The sequence below is a fragment of the Poecilia latipinna genome, unplaced genomic scaffold (assembly GCF_001443285.1).
Source record: "Poecilia latipinna isolate Pla-1442-1.1 unplaced genomic scaffold, P_latipinna-1.0 Scaffold3801, whole genome shotgun sequence".
Taxonomy (NCBI): Eukaryota; Metazoa; Chordata; class Actinopteri; order Cyprinodontiformes; family Poeciliidae; genus Poecilia; species Poecilia latipinna.
Genome location: NW_015116417.1, coordinates 1 through 13476, shown reverse-complemented (window position 1 = coordinate 13476; position 13476 = coordinate 1). Strand labels below are relative to the sequence as shown.

At 35.3% G+C, this 13476-nt stretch overlaps 2 protein-coding genes across 3 annotated transcripts in view; one reads left to right on the top strand and one right to left on the bottom strand.

Annotated features, from left to right (window-relative positions):
- Positions 1–1605, top strand: part of dennd6a (DENN/MADD domain containing 6A) — a 22506-nt gene extending 20901 nt beyond the window's left edge. The window contains exons 18-19 of the mRNA XM_015024765.1: positions 117–191; positions 1246–1605. Coding sequence (XP_014880251.1) covers positions 117–191; positions 1246–1377 — 207 coding nt within the window. The 3' untranslated portion in view covers positions 1378–1605. The remainder of the gene's footprint in view (positions 1–116; positions 192–1245) is intronic.
- Positions 1606–7343: 5738 nt separating this feature from the next.
- Positions 7344–11934, bottom strand: LOC106941672 (uncharacterized). 2 transcript variants are annotated; one of them, XM_015024763.1, is made up of 5 exons: positions 11641–11934; positions 11526–11556; positions 10436–10722; positions 9019–9146; positions 7344–7741 (listed from the first exon to the last, which is right to left on the bottom strand). In XM_015024763.1, exons 1-5 carry the CDS (start codon positions 11929–11931, stop codon positions 7537–7539), a joined length of 942 nt encoding a protein of 313 aa, XP_014880249.1. In that variant the 5' UTR covers positions 11932–11934; the 3' UTR covers positions 7344–7536. The 2 variants fall into 2 exon arrangements, with proteins under 2 accessions (XP_014880249.1, XP_014880248.1); XM_015024762.1 differs by having other exon boundaries at positions 11526–11934.
- Positions 11935–13476: the final 1542 nt, after the last annotated feature.

Here is a 13476-nt window from a genome sequence, read left to right as displayed (position 1 = left end):
ATAAAACATTCACACTGAAAGAAGTTTATTGGTGAAATTAAAATATTCCTTTCAACCTGCTGTGAGTGTGACTGTTTTTAGGTTTAGGAATAAGAAACTTTTGTTTCTGTCTGCAGGACCTTCAGCAGCGAATCCAGAAGCACACGGAGGTGGAGGTGGTTGATCTGGTTCTGAAGCTCAAAGACAAACTGGTGAGCACAAACTCCAGTAAAACTGATTGTGTTCAGGTGCGCTCTGGAAATTACAGCAACAAGTCATCGTTGCATTGCTTCGGTGTGGAGAGCTTCAGATGGCATCTGTTGCTGTAGTGGGAGATTTTTTTAGCATTCGCTTGTAGAGCTCTTACATGTTTTTACCAGAATAAAGTTGTATGACAAAGTTAAAATAATATAAGAATAAAGTGATATTAGTGATAATTTTTATGAGAAAAATTTTAAATCTATATTAGGAATGTTGAGCATCTCGTGACGTTACTCTTTGGTAAAAGTTTTACAGTTAATACTTAGTAGAAATACTTAATCTTTCAATTCATCAGCATCAAATTATCATCAGTAGCAGGAATTTTTTATTGCTTAAAATTGCATTAAGCTGCTGCTGCTGCATGAGCAGGCCTGTCACAATAACAAATTGTCCCAGAAGTTATTGCAATAAATGACAATATTGTTGTTTTAACACCAGTTTAAAGTAATGAAGGATAACGGCAGGATAATACCGTTTATCTGTTCTCACAGATCGAATGACGATTTAACTCTGGAGCGATATAATGTTTTAAATATCCAAAAAACAGAAACAACAAATACAATTAATTATAAAGTCTCTATAAACAAAATTGTCCTTCAAAAAAAGGATTTAAGGTCAAGGCACCAGACTGAAGACTTTTATCATCTAGTTTTTAGTAGAAACAGAAAAACAATAATCAAGCAAACACAAATTATTGAGCTCATTTTAATTTATTATGTGGCTAATTTACTTCTTGCTTATTGTGACAGGCGTAGGTAAAATTTTCTTTATTCTTTTAATATTATGACTAAATTCTCTTAATTAAGCAAAAATTCTCATAGCATCGCTCTAATGCTCACCGGAGAAAAGAAATGTTTTCTATCATTTGAAATTTTTTCATTTTTGAAAAGGAAGCAAAAAACAAGAACTGATTACATTTGTAAATGGTATGAAAAAGATTTCATTTTATTTCTTAGCCCTTTTTAAAGCTCTAAAAATCAAAAGTTTTGACGTTTTGTGCTGCAGAGCCAGGCGGAGCGGGAGCAGCTCCCGGTCCGGCCGGGGACTCTGTCCAAACTCAGAGCCCACATCGAGGCCGTCATCCTGGCCTTACCAGAGGACCTGCAGGGCATCCTCCACAAGCCGCCCACATCCTGATGACGCCACTCCTCGGCTCGGAAACGGGTCCAGCTGCTGCCGGGACCGAGGCCCGACTGGAGGCCTGCTCGGCTCAAACACAACGCGCTAACTCAGCGTTGGGAATCATGTGGTCTGGACTGGCCTGGAGCTGCCAGATGGAGTGTTTTGTTTGGGAAATAAAGGAGAGCTGATCACGTTCTCACACAGTCCACTACTAATCCTGAACCTGCGGTGAGTAGCGGACAGGAAAACTGACTCAACATTTTTACTTCTGAACATCTTCGGTTCCCATTTTTGAACGGGGCTTCAGAGTTTTCATCCTTTTTTTTTTTCTTTAAAGAAAGTGCCCAACACACTCGCATGCTCTCACACACACTCAGACTTATGCAAACAAACTGAACCGAGCAGAGCCAAGCCGTGCATTATATTTATATTCCACAGAAATGTTCTTTATGGAAACACAAACAGCATTCAGAACCAGCAACCTGCTCTAATCCTGCTGCTGTGAAGCGTCGCTCAGGAGCCACAACACCACTACCAGTCTCACATATCTCTGCTAACTGTCTCTGCAAGAACATCCTGCAACATGCATGGTGCAAATTTTATTTGTTTTTGTCTGAACGCTGAATTTGTGTCCATTTTTAACTGAGCTGAGTGTTGAAGAAGCAACAGTGGTGCGTTTTACACCTCAAAATGCAGTTTTCTTCTCTAATTTCTAGTGTAAATATGTTCACCTGAACAAGACAAAACTAACTTACAAGCAACTTTTCAGCAAGATATGGGAGCCTATTTTCAGCAGTTAACTCTTGAAAATCGATACGAGTTACACTCGATTATTTTCTTATAACAAGACATTTTACCATAAGATAAATAAACATCAATTTTATTGATCTACTTACTTAATACAAGCTCCTATATCTTGTTACTTGTAAATTAGTTTTGTTTTATTACAAGTGTACCAAGATATTTTGTGTTTTGCAGTGAACCCGGTGACCACACTGCAAAAACACCAAATCTTTTTGTCAAATTTTGAATGTATTTTATTACACTTAAAAAAGAAAACTAACTTATAAGTAACTTTTCAGCATTTGATTTAAAAATGACTATTTTCACAGGCAGATTATTTCACTGATTACAGGGAGGAAATGTTTTAAGTGTAATAATCTGCGAGTGGAAATAGTAAAACAAACTTCTATGTATTTCTTGCTGAAAAATTAAAAAGTTAAGTGTTTTGTCTTATTTCAAGTAAACCAAGATATTTGCACCAGAAACTAGAACAGAAGGACTTGGTAAGATTTAGTGTTTTTGCAGTGTATTGAGAAAAAAGAGGCATGAAGTTATAAACAGAATATTTAGACCATATTTAGATGTGGTCATTACATTATGAGGACAAGATTTTAACATCAGAATGTGAAAACTCTAACCAATGTGAAAATTAAGATGCAGTTTATCATCATGCATTTAATTTAAAATTTAGATTTTTGCTCCTGATTTCCTTTTTCTTCTGCTGATGAGTGTGTGGAATATTTTTGACTGACCAGCAGTGAAATTAATGCAGACATAAATATACAGACTAATGCATAAACCCACCTATTAATATTACTTTAATAACATGTAATTAGAAACTTAAACACCAGATGATGAAGGCTTCGTTTCCACTGAGTGGTTTGGATCGGTAATATGGGCTTTCACACTGAAACAGACAAAATGGCGTCCTAAACTGCACCGGCCCGTATCACCCTCTGGAAACGAGGCAGAACGTCACCATAAATGAACACTAGCTGCTCTGATTCAATCATCTGACATTATTTCAACTATTTTATGCTAAACTTCTGATTTCCGCTTCAGATGTGCTGCATAAATGAAGTTTATCCATTGACTTATGGCCTTCATGACAAACAGGATGCACAAACTCGAATTGTGAACTTTCTCTAATCCACACCAAGTCAAATCTTTGCATACAAGCTTAAATATTGTTCATTGTTTCCCAGTAACATTTGTGTAAATCTCCAGTAGCTGGTTATAGAGTGAACTCTGACGTTTGTTGCATTTGGTGAAAGAGGCGACTAATTCTCACATTGACAAAACGAATTAAGGAGTTGAGGTGAAACTTTTGCACCTGACTGTCAAGCACAGTAGTGGTAGCATCATGCTGAGGGTCTGTTTTGCTGCGTGACTGGAATAATGAATGATTCTTTGTGATGAAAGGCTCATTTTGGTGAAATCTGTAGGATTTTGTTTTTAGGTTTTTATTTCTTTTGAATGGGACATGAAATTTTTATAGAAAATAGTTTTAAAAAACTACTTTAATGAAGTACTTGATAAGAAAAGAAAATGTTCCTTACTAATTATTCTACTCTTTGTGAAGTAATTATGCGTTTCTTACATGAAAACACTTTTGAAAAAAACTGCTAAAGCTAGCATTTTTTAATTACCTTTACATTTTAAAGGAACAGTATCATGTAAAATCATCTATTTGGAGTTGTGCATCATATAATGTTCAAAAACATACCTGGAGCGTTGCCTTGATTCTTTCATGCTTGCTTGAGAAATCCTTTAATCTCTATGGCAACCATTCAGCTGTCCAAAACACCTGTGTGGACCTAGCCCCGCTTTCGAGGCACAGCTCCTCCCCCACTAAGCTCCTTCAGACTAGCCAGCAGCAATTAGCAAACACACGGTGGGTCATCGGCTGAGCTCATTATAGAAGCTGCTTCTCAGTGTAACACTGGTAAAAACGTTAAAGGGTTAATAGAGGAGCCATGTTTGGATGACTTCCTGAAAGTGGAGCTTCAGAAAGAGCAGGAGTTTTTAAAGAGAAAGAGACCCAATTTGAAGATGTTAAATTACAAAGTAAATTTTGTTTTAAATCATATTTGATGTATAGAGCATTTTTTGTCATCTGAAGGTCACATAGTTACTTGATTGTGCTATAAAATGGAACTATGAGCCTGGAAAACACATAATGCTGCCCCTTTGAAACATTGCTGAATCCTTCAGTGTTTTTGGATAAAGTTATTATCCTATTGTTGGTTTTTATGGTTATTATTGTTGGTCAAAATGTGGCTCCGGAGCCACAGGTTGCAAACCTAGATGTTTGAAACTTTTACTCAGTTGACCCATCTAGATCCCAAACAGAACCAGACATGCTAACATTAAGCTAAGCTAAGATCTGTAGAGAAATGAACTGTCTTGGTGGTAGGAAACCGATTTTTAAATGAAGCTGGTGAATCGCTTCAAAAACATTTATCCAAGTATAACAAGGTTCTCTATATATTTGAGACTGTATGTATAATTTTGACTGTGTGAATCACAGAAAATCCAAAACGATTCCAAATTATTCACCTCATTGTTGCTTCTGTCATCCTGTCTTGGAAGTAAACGCTTCAGATGTTCTTTAAATCCCTGAAATCCGTGACCCGCCTGCATAACACAGAAGAGTTCTGGTTTCATGAGTAATTTTATGTAAAACTGACACCTTCTGGATGTCGTTCTGAAGGGAAGATACTCATCAGAAGCATCTTCCCTTCGTTAATCTAGCTTCCAGATTAAATCAGGAATCTAAAACCAGACGAGGAGATTGCTTGGTGAGAAACACAAACTGACAAAATTCTGCTTTGTGTGTGTTTTTTTTATGATTCTGTTAAATTGATTCTGTTCAGCTTGGAGCTCCTCTTGGTGTCAGTCGGGTCCGTTCTATGGAGCCCAGTTAAAATGAAACTGCAGAGAATCCTGGTAAACTGGATTCAACAGTGAAATGACAGTAAAAGTTTAAGCGGTTGAAGAGAAAATATTAAAATATGGAAGACATTTTATGCCAAAAAACAAATAATGGAAAAATAAACTTTTATTTTATGTCAGTATGTTTTAAGCAGAGTTAAAATGTTTTGTCAGCTGTTTTATATCAAATTAATTTAAAAATTTGAATTGTTTTTATTTTTAATTTAAAACCAGGAATTTTAGATAATTTTGTTTTATTTTTGATTTACTGCATAAAGGAATTTTTCAGGAACTACCAGAAAGAAAACAAAATACTTTGAATTTCAAACTAACAAAATAAAAAGGCCCCTGACTTTACCAGTTAACTTTCATGAGAATAATCAAGAATCAAGACGTTGAAAAAATTTGATTGCAATCATGAAATATGAATGTTTGTGGAGATAAATATTGCCTTAAAATGGGAATATAACCAAAGACCAAACTAATTTGAAAAGTAACCTCTCAGTTTGTAAATATGAACAAAATCCCTTTAAAAACACTTTGTGACACATTTTTCTAAAAGTGCCACAATAGTAAATATGAGGGTTAAACCAGATGCATAAAGGGAAGATGATCACTGCTGCATGTTTCAGCTCTTTAACCACAACCTGTGTATGTTTTTAAATGCTAAACTGTCTTAATATGTTTAATTTTTAAGGCTTTTTGTTGACTACGTCAGTTAAACTGAAAAATGAAGTGTCCTTATTGAACAATTAAAGAACCTGAGCGCCAAGCACCACTTGTAGGTTTACTGGCAGTCTACTTATAGCTACATGGATGGGAATGATGCTTAAAACCACTGCAAAATTCAAAATTTTCAGGCTGTATGACATGTTATAATAAATATCCATGAACAACTAACAATGAACAGCAATAACAAATAAAAATAAGTTGATATTAAGTTGTCTTGTGCTGATGGTGTTTTGTAATGTTTTTTTTTCTTTGTTAAAACACTTCTATGTTTTAACTACATCTGCATTTCAGAGTGATTTGTTGGCCTTTTGACATTATTTTAAATTTATTTCATATTTAAGATGTTTTGGTTTTTTTGAGCCTTAACCGTCGGATAATCCCATATTGGCCGACTGTTGGGGAACTCCAAAAGTTTTTATATTTGTGAAAAACTTACAATCTTGAATTTATTTAAAGGCTCGAACTCTGCAGATTGAGTTTTGTACATAAAAATGTAAAATGAAAAGCCAACAGACTGTATAAGGATGTACAATCCATATTTTGTTATTAAAACATGTCTTACTAAACAGAATAATTAACGACTCCTTTATTTACTTTCCCCACTTTCTTTATTTGGCTTTCTGAAGAGAAACAAAAAAGGAATTTGCGCCCCCTTGTGGGCGATTGGTAGACCGCAATCATTCAATTTAAGAATAATTGGTTATTCTTCTGACCTCAACATCCCCCAAAAAAACACAGCTTTCTTAATGTGGATTGAAGTGTTGAGAATTTCTTATGAATATTTTCAGAATATTTATTTTATACTTCATTCCTGCTAACAACATAGTCGGTAGAGTTATGGGATTCTGCATATTTTGATATCAATCCAATACTTATTTAAGTCTGTTTTACATCAAACTTGTGAAATTAAGGTGTTTTGTGGTTATTCCTTTTTGTGGTTTTGTGGTTGGATTTTGTTAAAACCTACGACAGAATTTAGAAAGAGTTGTCCACAAAATTCTTTAACATGTGTGAATTATTTTATAAACGAACAAAGTGCAAAAAATATATAATTTCAGAGCAAAATCTATCTCCAATAGTCTGAGCAAGAGTAGAAGTTCAAGTCCAAAAACTGAAATTAAATCTATGAAATAAATTAAGATTAATGTGTTAAAGTCTCTGGTCTAAAAATATTTGTATAAATTTTGAAAACGGAAAAAAATTCTGTAAACATCAGTTATTTTAGATCAAAAATGTTTACATTGCAATGTCACTGATGAAACGCACAATGATTTTTCTTTTTCCAGAATGGGATCTATTCATGCAAGAACCGTCACTGTGAATGTTCAAACTGAATTTTAACAACTAATTTCTGCAGGATAATCATTTCATGGCCATGACAAAATGAAGCTGCGCTGGTGATCATGAGAAAATGTCATGTAACATTACCAGTTTTTTTCTGTTCACACAGATTGCTATAAACTTCTGGTTTTACTTTAACCAGAAGTGCATAATGTTATTCTGTATGAAACAAAATTCACCAACATGCAATATTTCATTAGAAATCACTTTATTGTAGTTTAAAGTTAAAATGAATTACAAGTGAAGGAAAATAAACTATTAAACCCATAATGTGATTTTGAGAATATTTTTGATCAGTGCAAATGTTAATTGATTAATCTTCATGGTAATTAAATGTTCAGATAGAAATTCGGTCCAAAAGGTATAACATGATTTCAGTGAACATTACATCTCTTTGTTCCATTGCTTTCTTTTGCGCTCCTCAAAGAGGAAAACCTTCCTGGACTTGTATCCTCCCTTCAGGTGATTTCTTTGTCCCAACTTGCGGTTTGATTTTCTCATCTGCAGCTCATAGCCGTCCTCCAGCAGCGTCCTGCCCGTCTGAGTGTAGCTGATGTAGGACCAGCTGAGTACAGAACCCTGGTAGAACCTAAAGTTAAAAGAACAAACTTGATTTGTGCATCTAAAGGCTTTAAATTTATTAGCATGTGTTTAAAATAATATGAAATATAAATATGTATTCTGTAAGTATTGGTTGTATAAAAAAAATTCAATAACCTCTTTTTGTTCGTAATGGAAACTTGTCTTACAATGTACAGAAAATCTTTGGGGTTTAAAAATGGTGAAAGATATTGAGATATAGAAGCAGCATTCAGCTTCTACCCACCACAAATCTGGAACAAACTTCCAGCAAACAGCTGAAACGCTGAGTTGCTTTTGAGCCATAATAATTTATCAACACATTCTACATGTTTTGGTGATTTTGATGATGGCCATCGTCAAAATATAAATTTTGTCAGTCTGTTACTGGTTTTCAAATGTGGACTGTATGTTTTTAGGGAAAGCACTTTGAACTGCAATGCTGCTGAAATGTGCTATACAAATAAACTTGATATATATTTTAAAATTTAGACAAAAAAAAAGAAATTAGCATTTTAAAATTGTGGCATAAGAAATCAGAATTAAAAAAATATAACCTTGAAATTTCAATTGTTTGTTCAATTTAAGTTTATTTTTCTTCAGCTCATTACACACCCTGGTTCACTCAAAAGCTTATATGTTACATATATTTAGGTCTTTGTATTGGTTTCCATTCATTTCAGTACCTGCATTTATCCATCTATTTTATTAACCATTATAAGTATATTCCTAACCTGAACTTTAACCAAAACTTAATTCACATTGTACCTCTAACCCAGAGGTATCCAAACTTCTTGTCACATGGGTCAAATTAGCAAGCTGGAAGTATTCAGGGGCCAGATGTATTTTTCCTCCATTAAATAAACTAAACTAATTTTATTGTGAATCACTGTTTTTATTTGCCAAGCAATAAATTAAACAACTGGTATCTTACTCAATCAAAAGTGGTCTGATGGTCTGAATGGAACTAGAACAAGGTCCAATCAGGCTATATAAACAAGTACACACACACACACACGTTTGCGTGGCTAACTTTGTGGGGACTTTCCATTGACTTCCATTCATTTCTACAGCCTAAACCTTATCCAAACCCTAACCAAAACTCAATTCACACCTTTGTCCTAAATCTAACCCTTGACCAGCATTTCCCCTTGTGGGGATCAGCCTTCGGTCCCCACAAGGAGTGGGTCCCCACAATGTATGTGTCAGGAAAATGGTTCCCACAAGGTATTACAAACAAACAAACACACACACACACACACACACAGACATACACACACAGCATACCCGTAGCCACCGTTGCTCATGTAGTAGAGGACTTCTTGATAACGGAGAGGATAATCCCACACCTGGACATCAGTGATCTGACCTTCAAAGTTTGAAAAATCCATCACACGCTCACCAGACCACACATACTGAAGACACACACGTACGCACACACGCGCACACACACACACACAGAGAGAGAATAATTTCAGAGAGAAAATTAAGAAACTCATTGAGCTTTACATTAAAATGCATGTGTGTGTACAGATGCAACCTAATGGATTACAAATGTAAAGTTTATTTCAATAATTAAAAACAATCAAAGGATTCACTCCCGTTCACTGTTTTCCATTTTATTTTTTACAGATTTGTTTCATAATTGAACTGAGTAAATAAAAATAAAATATATATATTTATATAAGACATTTATAAAAAATGTAAATCTCTTCATTTCGGGCCACATAAGATCATGGACGTCTTTAAAGGGACAGTTAATGCAATATGTAAACTGTTAAAATATTAGTTTTCTCTGTTTAGTACAAATTTAAATGTTTTAATTTTTAACGTTTTATTCGACATTGATGTAATTTAGTCCTATATAAATACAACTGATTTAATTTGACTGATAAAATAATATTTTTAGCACCCAATTGCCATCTTAAAGTTCCATTTATGTGGCTTTCTAGAGTTTAGACGAGAAGGCCACATAAACAGCTATGATAGGCCGGATTTGGCCAGCGGGCCTCCAGTTTGGTACTGCAATGCAAAAACACAAACTCTTACTGAGTATTTTTGCTTAGTTTCTAGTGCAAATACCTTTTTACACTTAAATTAGACAAAACTAACTCACAAGCAACTTTTCAGCAAGATACAGTAGCTTGTTTTAAGTCTAATTCTTGAATATTCATAAAAAGAACAGGGTTTTTACTTATGGGAAAAATGTCCTGTTATAAATGAAAGTAATCTCTATAATTTGAAGCTGTGTACTTTAATCAGTGAATATATTTTAGAGATCTCGAGTGATGTGTCTTTATGACTATCACTGCTCAATATTTATTGTTTCCTGTTTTTATTAGTATTGTTTTTATTTTTATTGTGTTTCTGCCCTTATTTAAGAATTACCGACTTAAAACAAGCTGATATATGTTGCCGAAACATTACATGTAAGTTAGTTTTGCCCTATGAAGTATAATAAGATATTTACACTAGAAACACAACAAAACTACTTTCTAAGTTTTTACAGTATGTGGTTTAATCTATGAAGAATTTTAAGGAAAAAAAAACAAATACTTAAATCTATTTATCTATTTTAGTGTTTGCAATGATGCAAAATGTGGAAAAACTGAAGGGATGTGAAAACAGTCATATCGGTGATAGCAGTCATATCTTTAAATCACTGCAGACAATAAATCAGAGATGTTGTTCATTCTGCTCTCACCTGGTTGTTCAGCAGCTTCCTGCTGCTCATGTTTGAGTCTCTGAACATCTGAACTACAGCCTTCGCGTTGTCCACAGTGAGGCAGATGCTGGTCCACATGCTGGGCGTCAGATAAGGCCAGAGTTTTAAGTAAACTGGCAGGTAAACTCTGTTGTAACTGTTGAAGGTCAGCGTGTATGATTGCGGTCTACCACCAATCCCCAGCCTCAGATACTGGCTGGATGGGCTGAGGGTGAAGATGGAGCCACTCTGAGAGTCTGTGATGTACCGCAAACACACTGACACACCTGCAGGGGGCGCACGAGGACACAGGGGCTCAAAAATAGATGTAACTGGGTTGTAAATAAAGAAGTAATGAATAAATGAATGAAAAACAAACATATATATATATATATATATATATATATATATATATATATATATATATATATATATATATAGGTTAAATTTCAGTGATGCAACATTATAAAGAGTATCTGAAACAAAAAATAACAAACTTAAATTTAAATGGTTTTAAATTACTTAAAATGGTTATGTTTTTATTATTCTGTCCCTCTTGAGCTGCTAGTCTGCACATCTTATGCTAACAGCAGGTCTTGATGCTCCATTCAGATTTCACATAGTTTGCTGAAATCCGCTTTTTTACACATTAGGACTTACAACCTCGTAGCAACCAGCATGCGCCGAAGAAGAAGGTTGACGTCACAAAGCAGCGTTCTGTTTACGGAAATAACAATGGACGCCGGCGACTGTGGATCGATTTTAAAGTTGACCAGGTGGGACAGTGTCATGATCCGCTTCATTGACTTCTTTCATAATTTCATAATTATGGTTTTCGACCATTGGTTACATCCAGTTTTACTGCGTCTGGCTTCTGCTAGTGCAGAATTAAGTGCATTAACTAAGATGCATTAACCAAATGTCATAATACATACTTACAAAAAGCAAACTAAGCTAAGCAAGAAAAAAGGAAAAAGAAAGAAAAATCAATAGCCCTGCTAACTTTGTTCTTTGTTGAAGTTTTTCACCTTAATGAACAGGAACAGAGAATATCAGTAAAGCCTCAGTGATTATTTGTGGAGGAACTCACCTCTAGTGGAAGGAGCTGTGGACCATGGGTATGTAGTGGTGGGCCATGGGTACCGAGTGGTGGACAGTGGGTACCGAGTGGTGGACCATGGGTATGTAGTGGTGGACAGTGGGTACCGAGTGGTGGACCATGGGTATGTAGTGGGGGAGCGGGTGGTAGGTTTAGGGGTGCGGATATTTGTGCTAGGGGAAGACATTTCAGTAGTGCCTGTGCTGGTTTGGGTGTAACTGGGTGTGGAGGTGGAGTAGGCATAACTTCTGGTTTGGTATGGCGTAGAAGCCACCCACGGGGGATATTCATAAGGTGAATAGAAGACCAATCTTCCGTAACTGGACAAAGTAAACATCTTCCCGCTCAGATTGACTCCAGAACCACCTGAGGAAGAAAGCATAACCAGACACACCATCAGAATGAGATAAAGCCCTGATTCTTACTCAGTATTTCAGAGGATGTTTGTGTTTAACAGAACTGCACAACAGGAGTGCATTGAAAAAGTCTTCAACATTTTCAGAGTTTAATCATGTTCCAACCTTTCAAGAAACGGGACACAGAAATGCCTGAGGCATGTCTTTATGTTCAGTACTTTGCGTTGTAATGAGGTCTTTACAGGTCCTAATGCTGGAAAACACCAAAAAAAAAAGGCTCCTGTCACATTTTAGCGGATGTAGGATTTCTATTTTTTGTCTTTGGTAAAAAACCACAAGCACATTTCTCCTGCTAGTGCTAGACTAACAAGTTTGTTTGGATGCCATGCATTGTAGTCTACGTCCTGGTTTTGGAGCCATCTTTGATCCGCTTGGTGTTCACATATACATTCAAACTGCACCAGAGTTCATTTCCACTGAACAGAGACCGAGGTTTGTAGGCGGACCAGAGTTCACTTTTTGGTCCACATCAGAGTTTGATAATGCATTCACACCACCCCAAACGAACCGGCAACAATCAACACCTGCATGGTTTTGCTTGCAAGGCATAGTTCACTTGCAAGAAATTACAATGTGAAACCAACCAAGTCTGCCTTAGGTCCAGATCAAAGAATTCCCTGGAGAGGATAAACCCTAAAACACACAACATCTCACCAAATAGTTTTTGTTTAGTTTAATTTAGTTTCTAGTTCAACATGTCTTAGCACACTTGAAATAAGACAAAATGAACTAGTAAGTAGCTTTTCTGCTTTTGTAGAGTAAATCTCTGTACTGGCAGAAATTTATGGACTTAAATATGAACCATGTAGTCTCAGCAGGTCTTCAAAGAGCTGCTCTTGTTTTTTTCAGAACCAGAACTAAAAAACTGAGGCAGCGTTCAGTTTATATTATTTCAATAGAAACTCAATGAAAACCTGAGAAGTTCAGAAACTGTTAGAACTGAAAACCTTTTAGTTTCATTCAGCTTCTGATCAAAGTTTCTCACAAACTAACTGTTTACTTGATTGAACTGAAGCATGAACATTAACTTCATGTTTTTATTCTGGATTTCAGGATTTATTTTGATTCCTAATGTAGACATTAGTGAATTTCTTGCATATGAAACATGCAACTAGAGGAGGCAAGACCGAACAATATGAGCTTTACTTAATAATCTACAGAATGCTTATGCAATACTTGGACTTTCACATAAAACCCCTAATAAATATACTAAAGTTTGTGGTTGTGAAACAATAAAATGTGGGAAACTATGACAATATATTTGAAAACTTTAAAAAATTTAATTGAAAATTAATTTGTATGTGAAATCGCTGAGACAAATGTTGACCAAATGTTAACAAAAACAGGAAATTTGCAGAAGGAGATAAAGGTCATATTTCTATAAAATGATTCAAACTAATAAAATCTGTAATTTCAGGAAGTGAGTCGGTCATTTGTTCACTTTCCATCATTTTAAAAAGAAGTGAACTAATTTAGGAAATTACCCAGATAGCACAGAATGATTGAAACAACATTGAATCAATGTC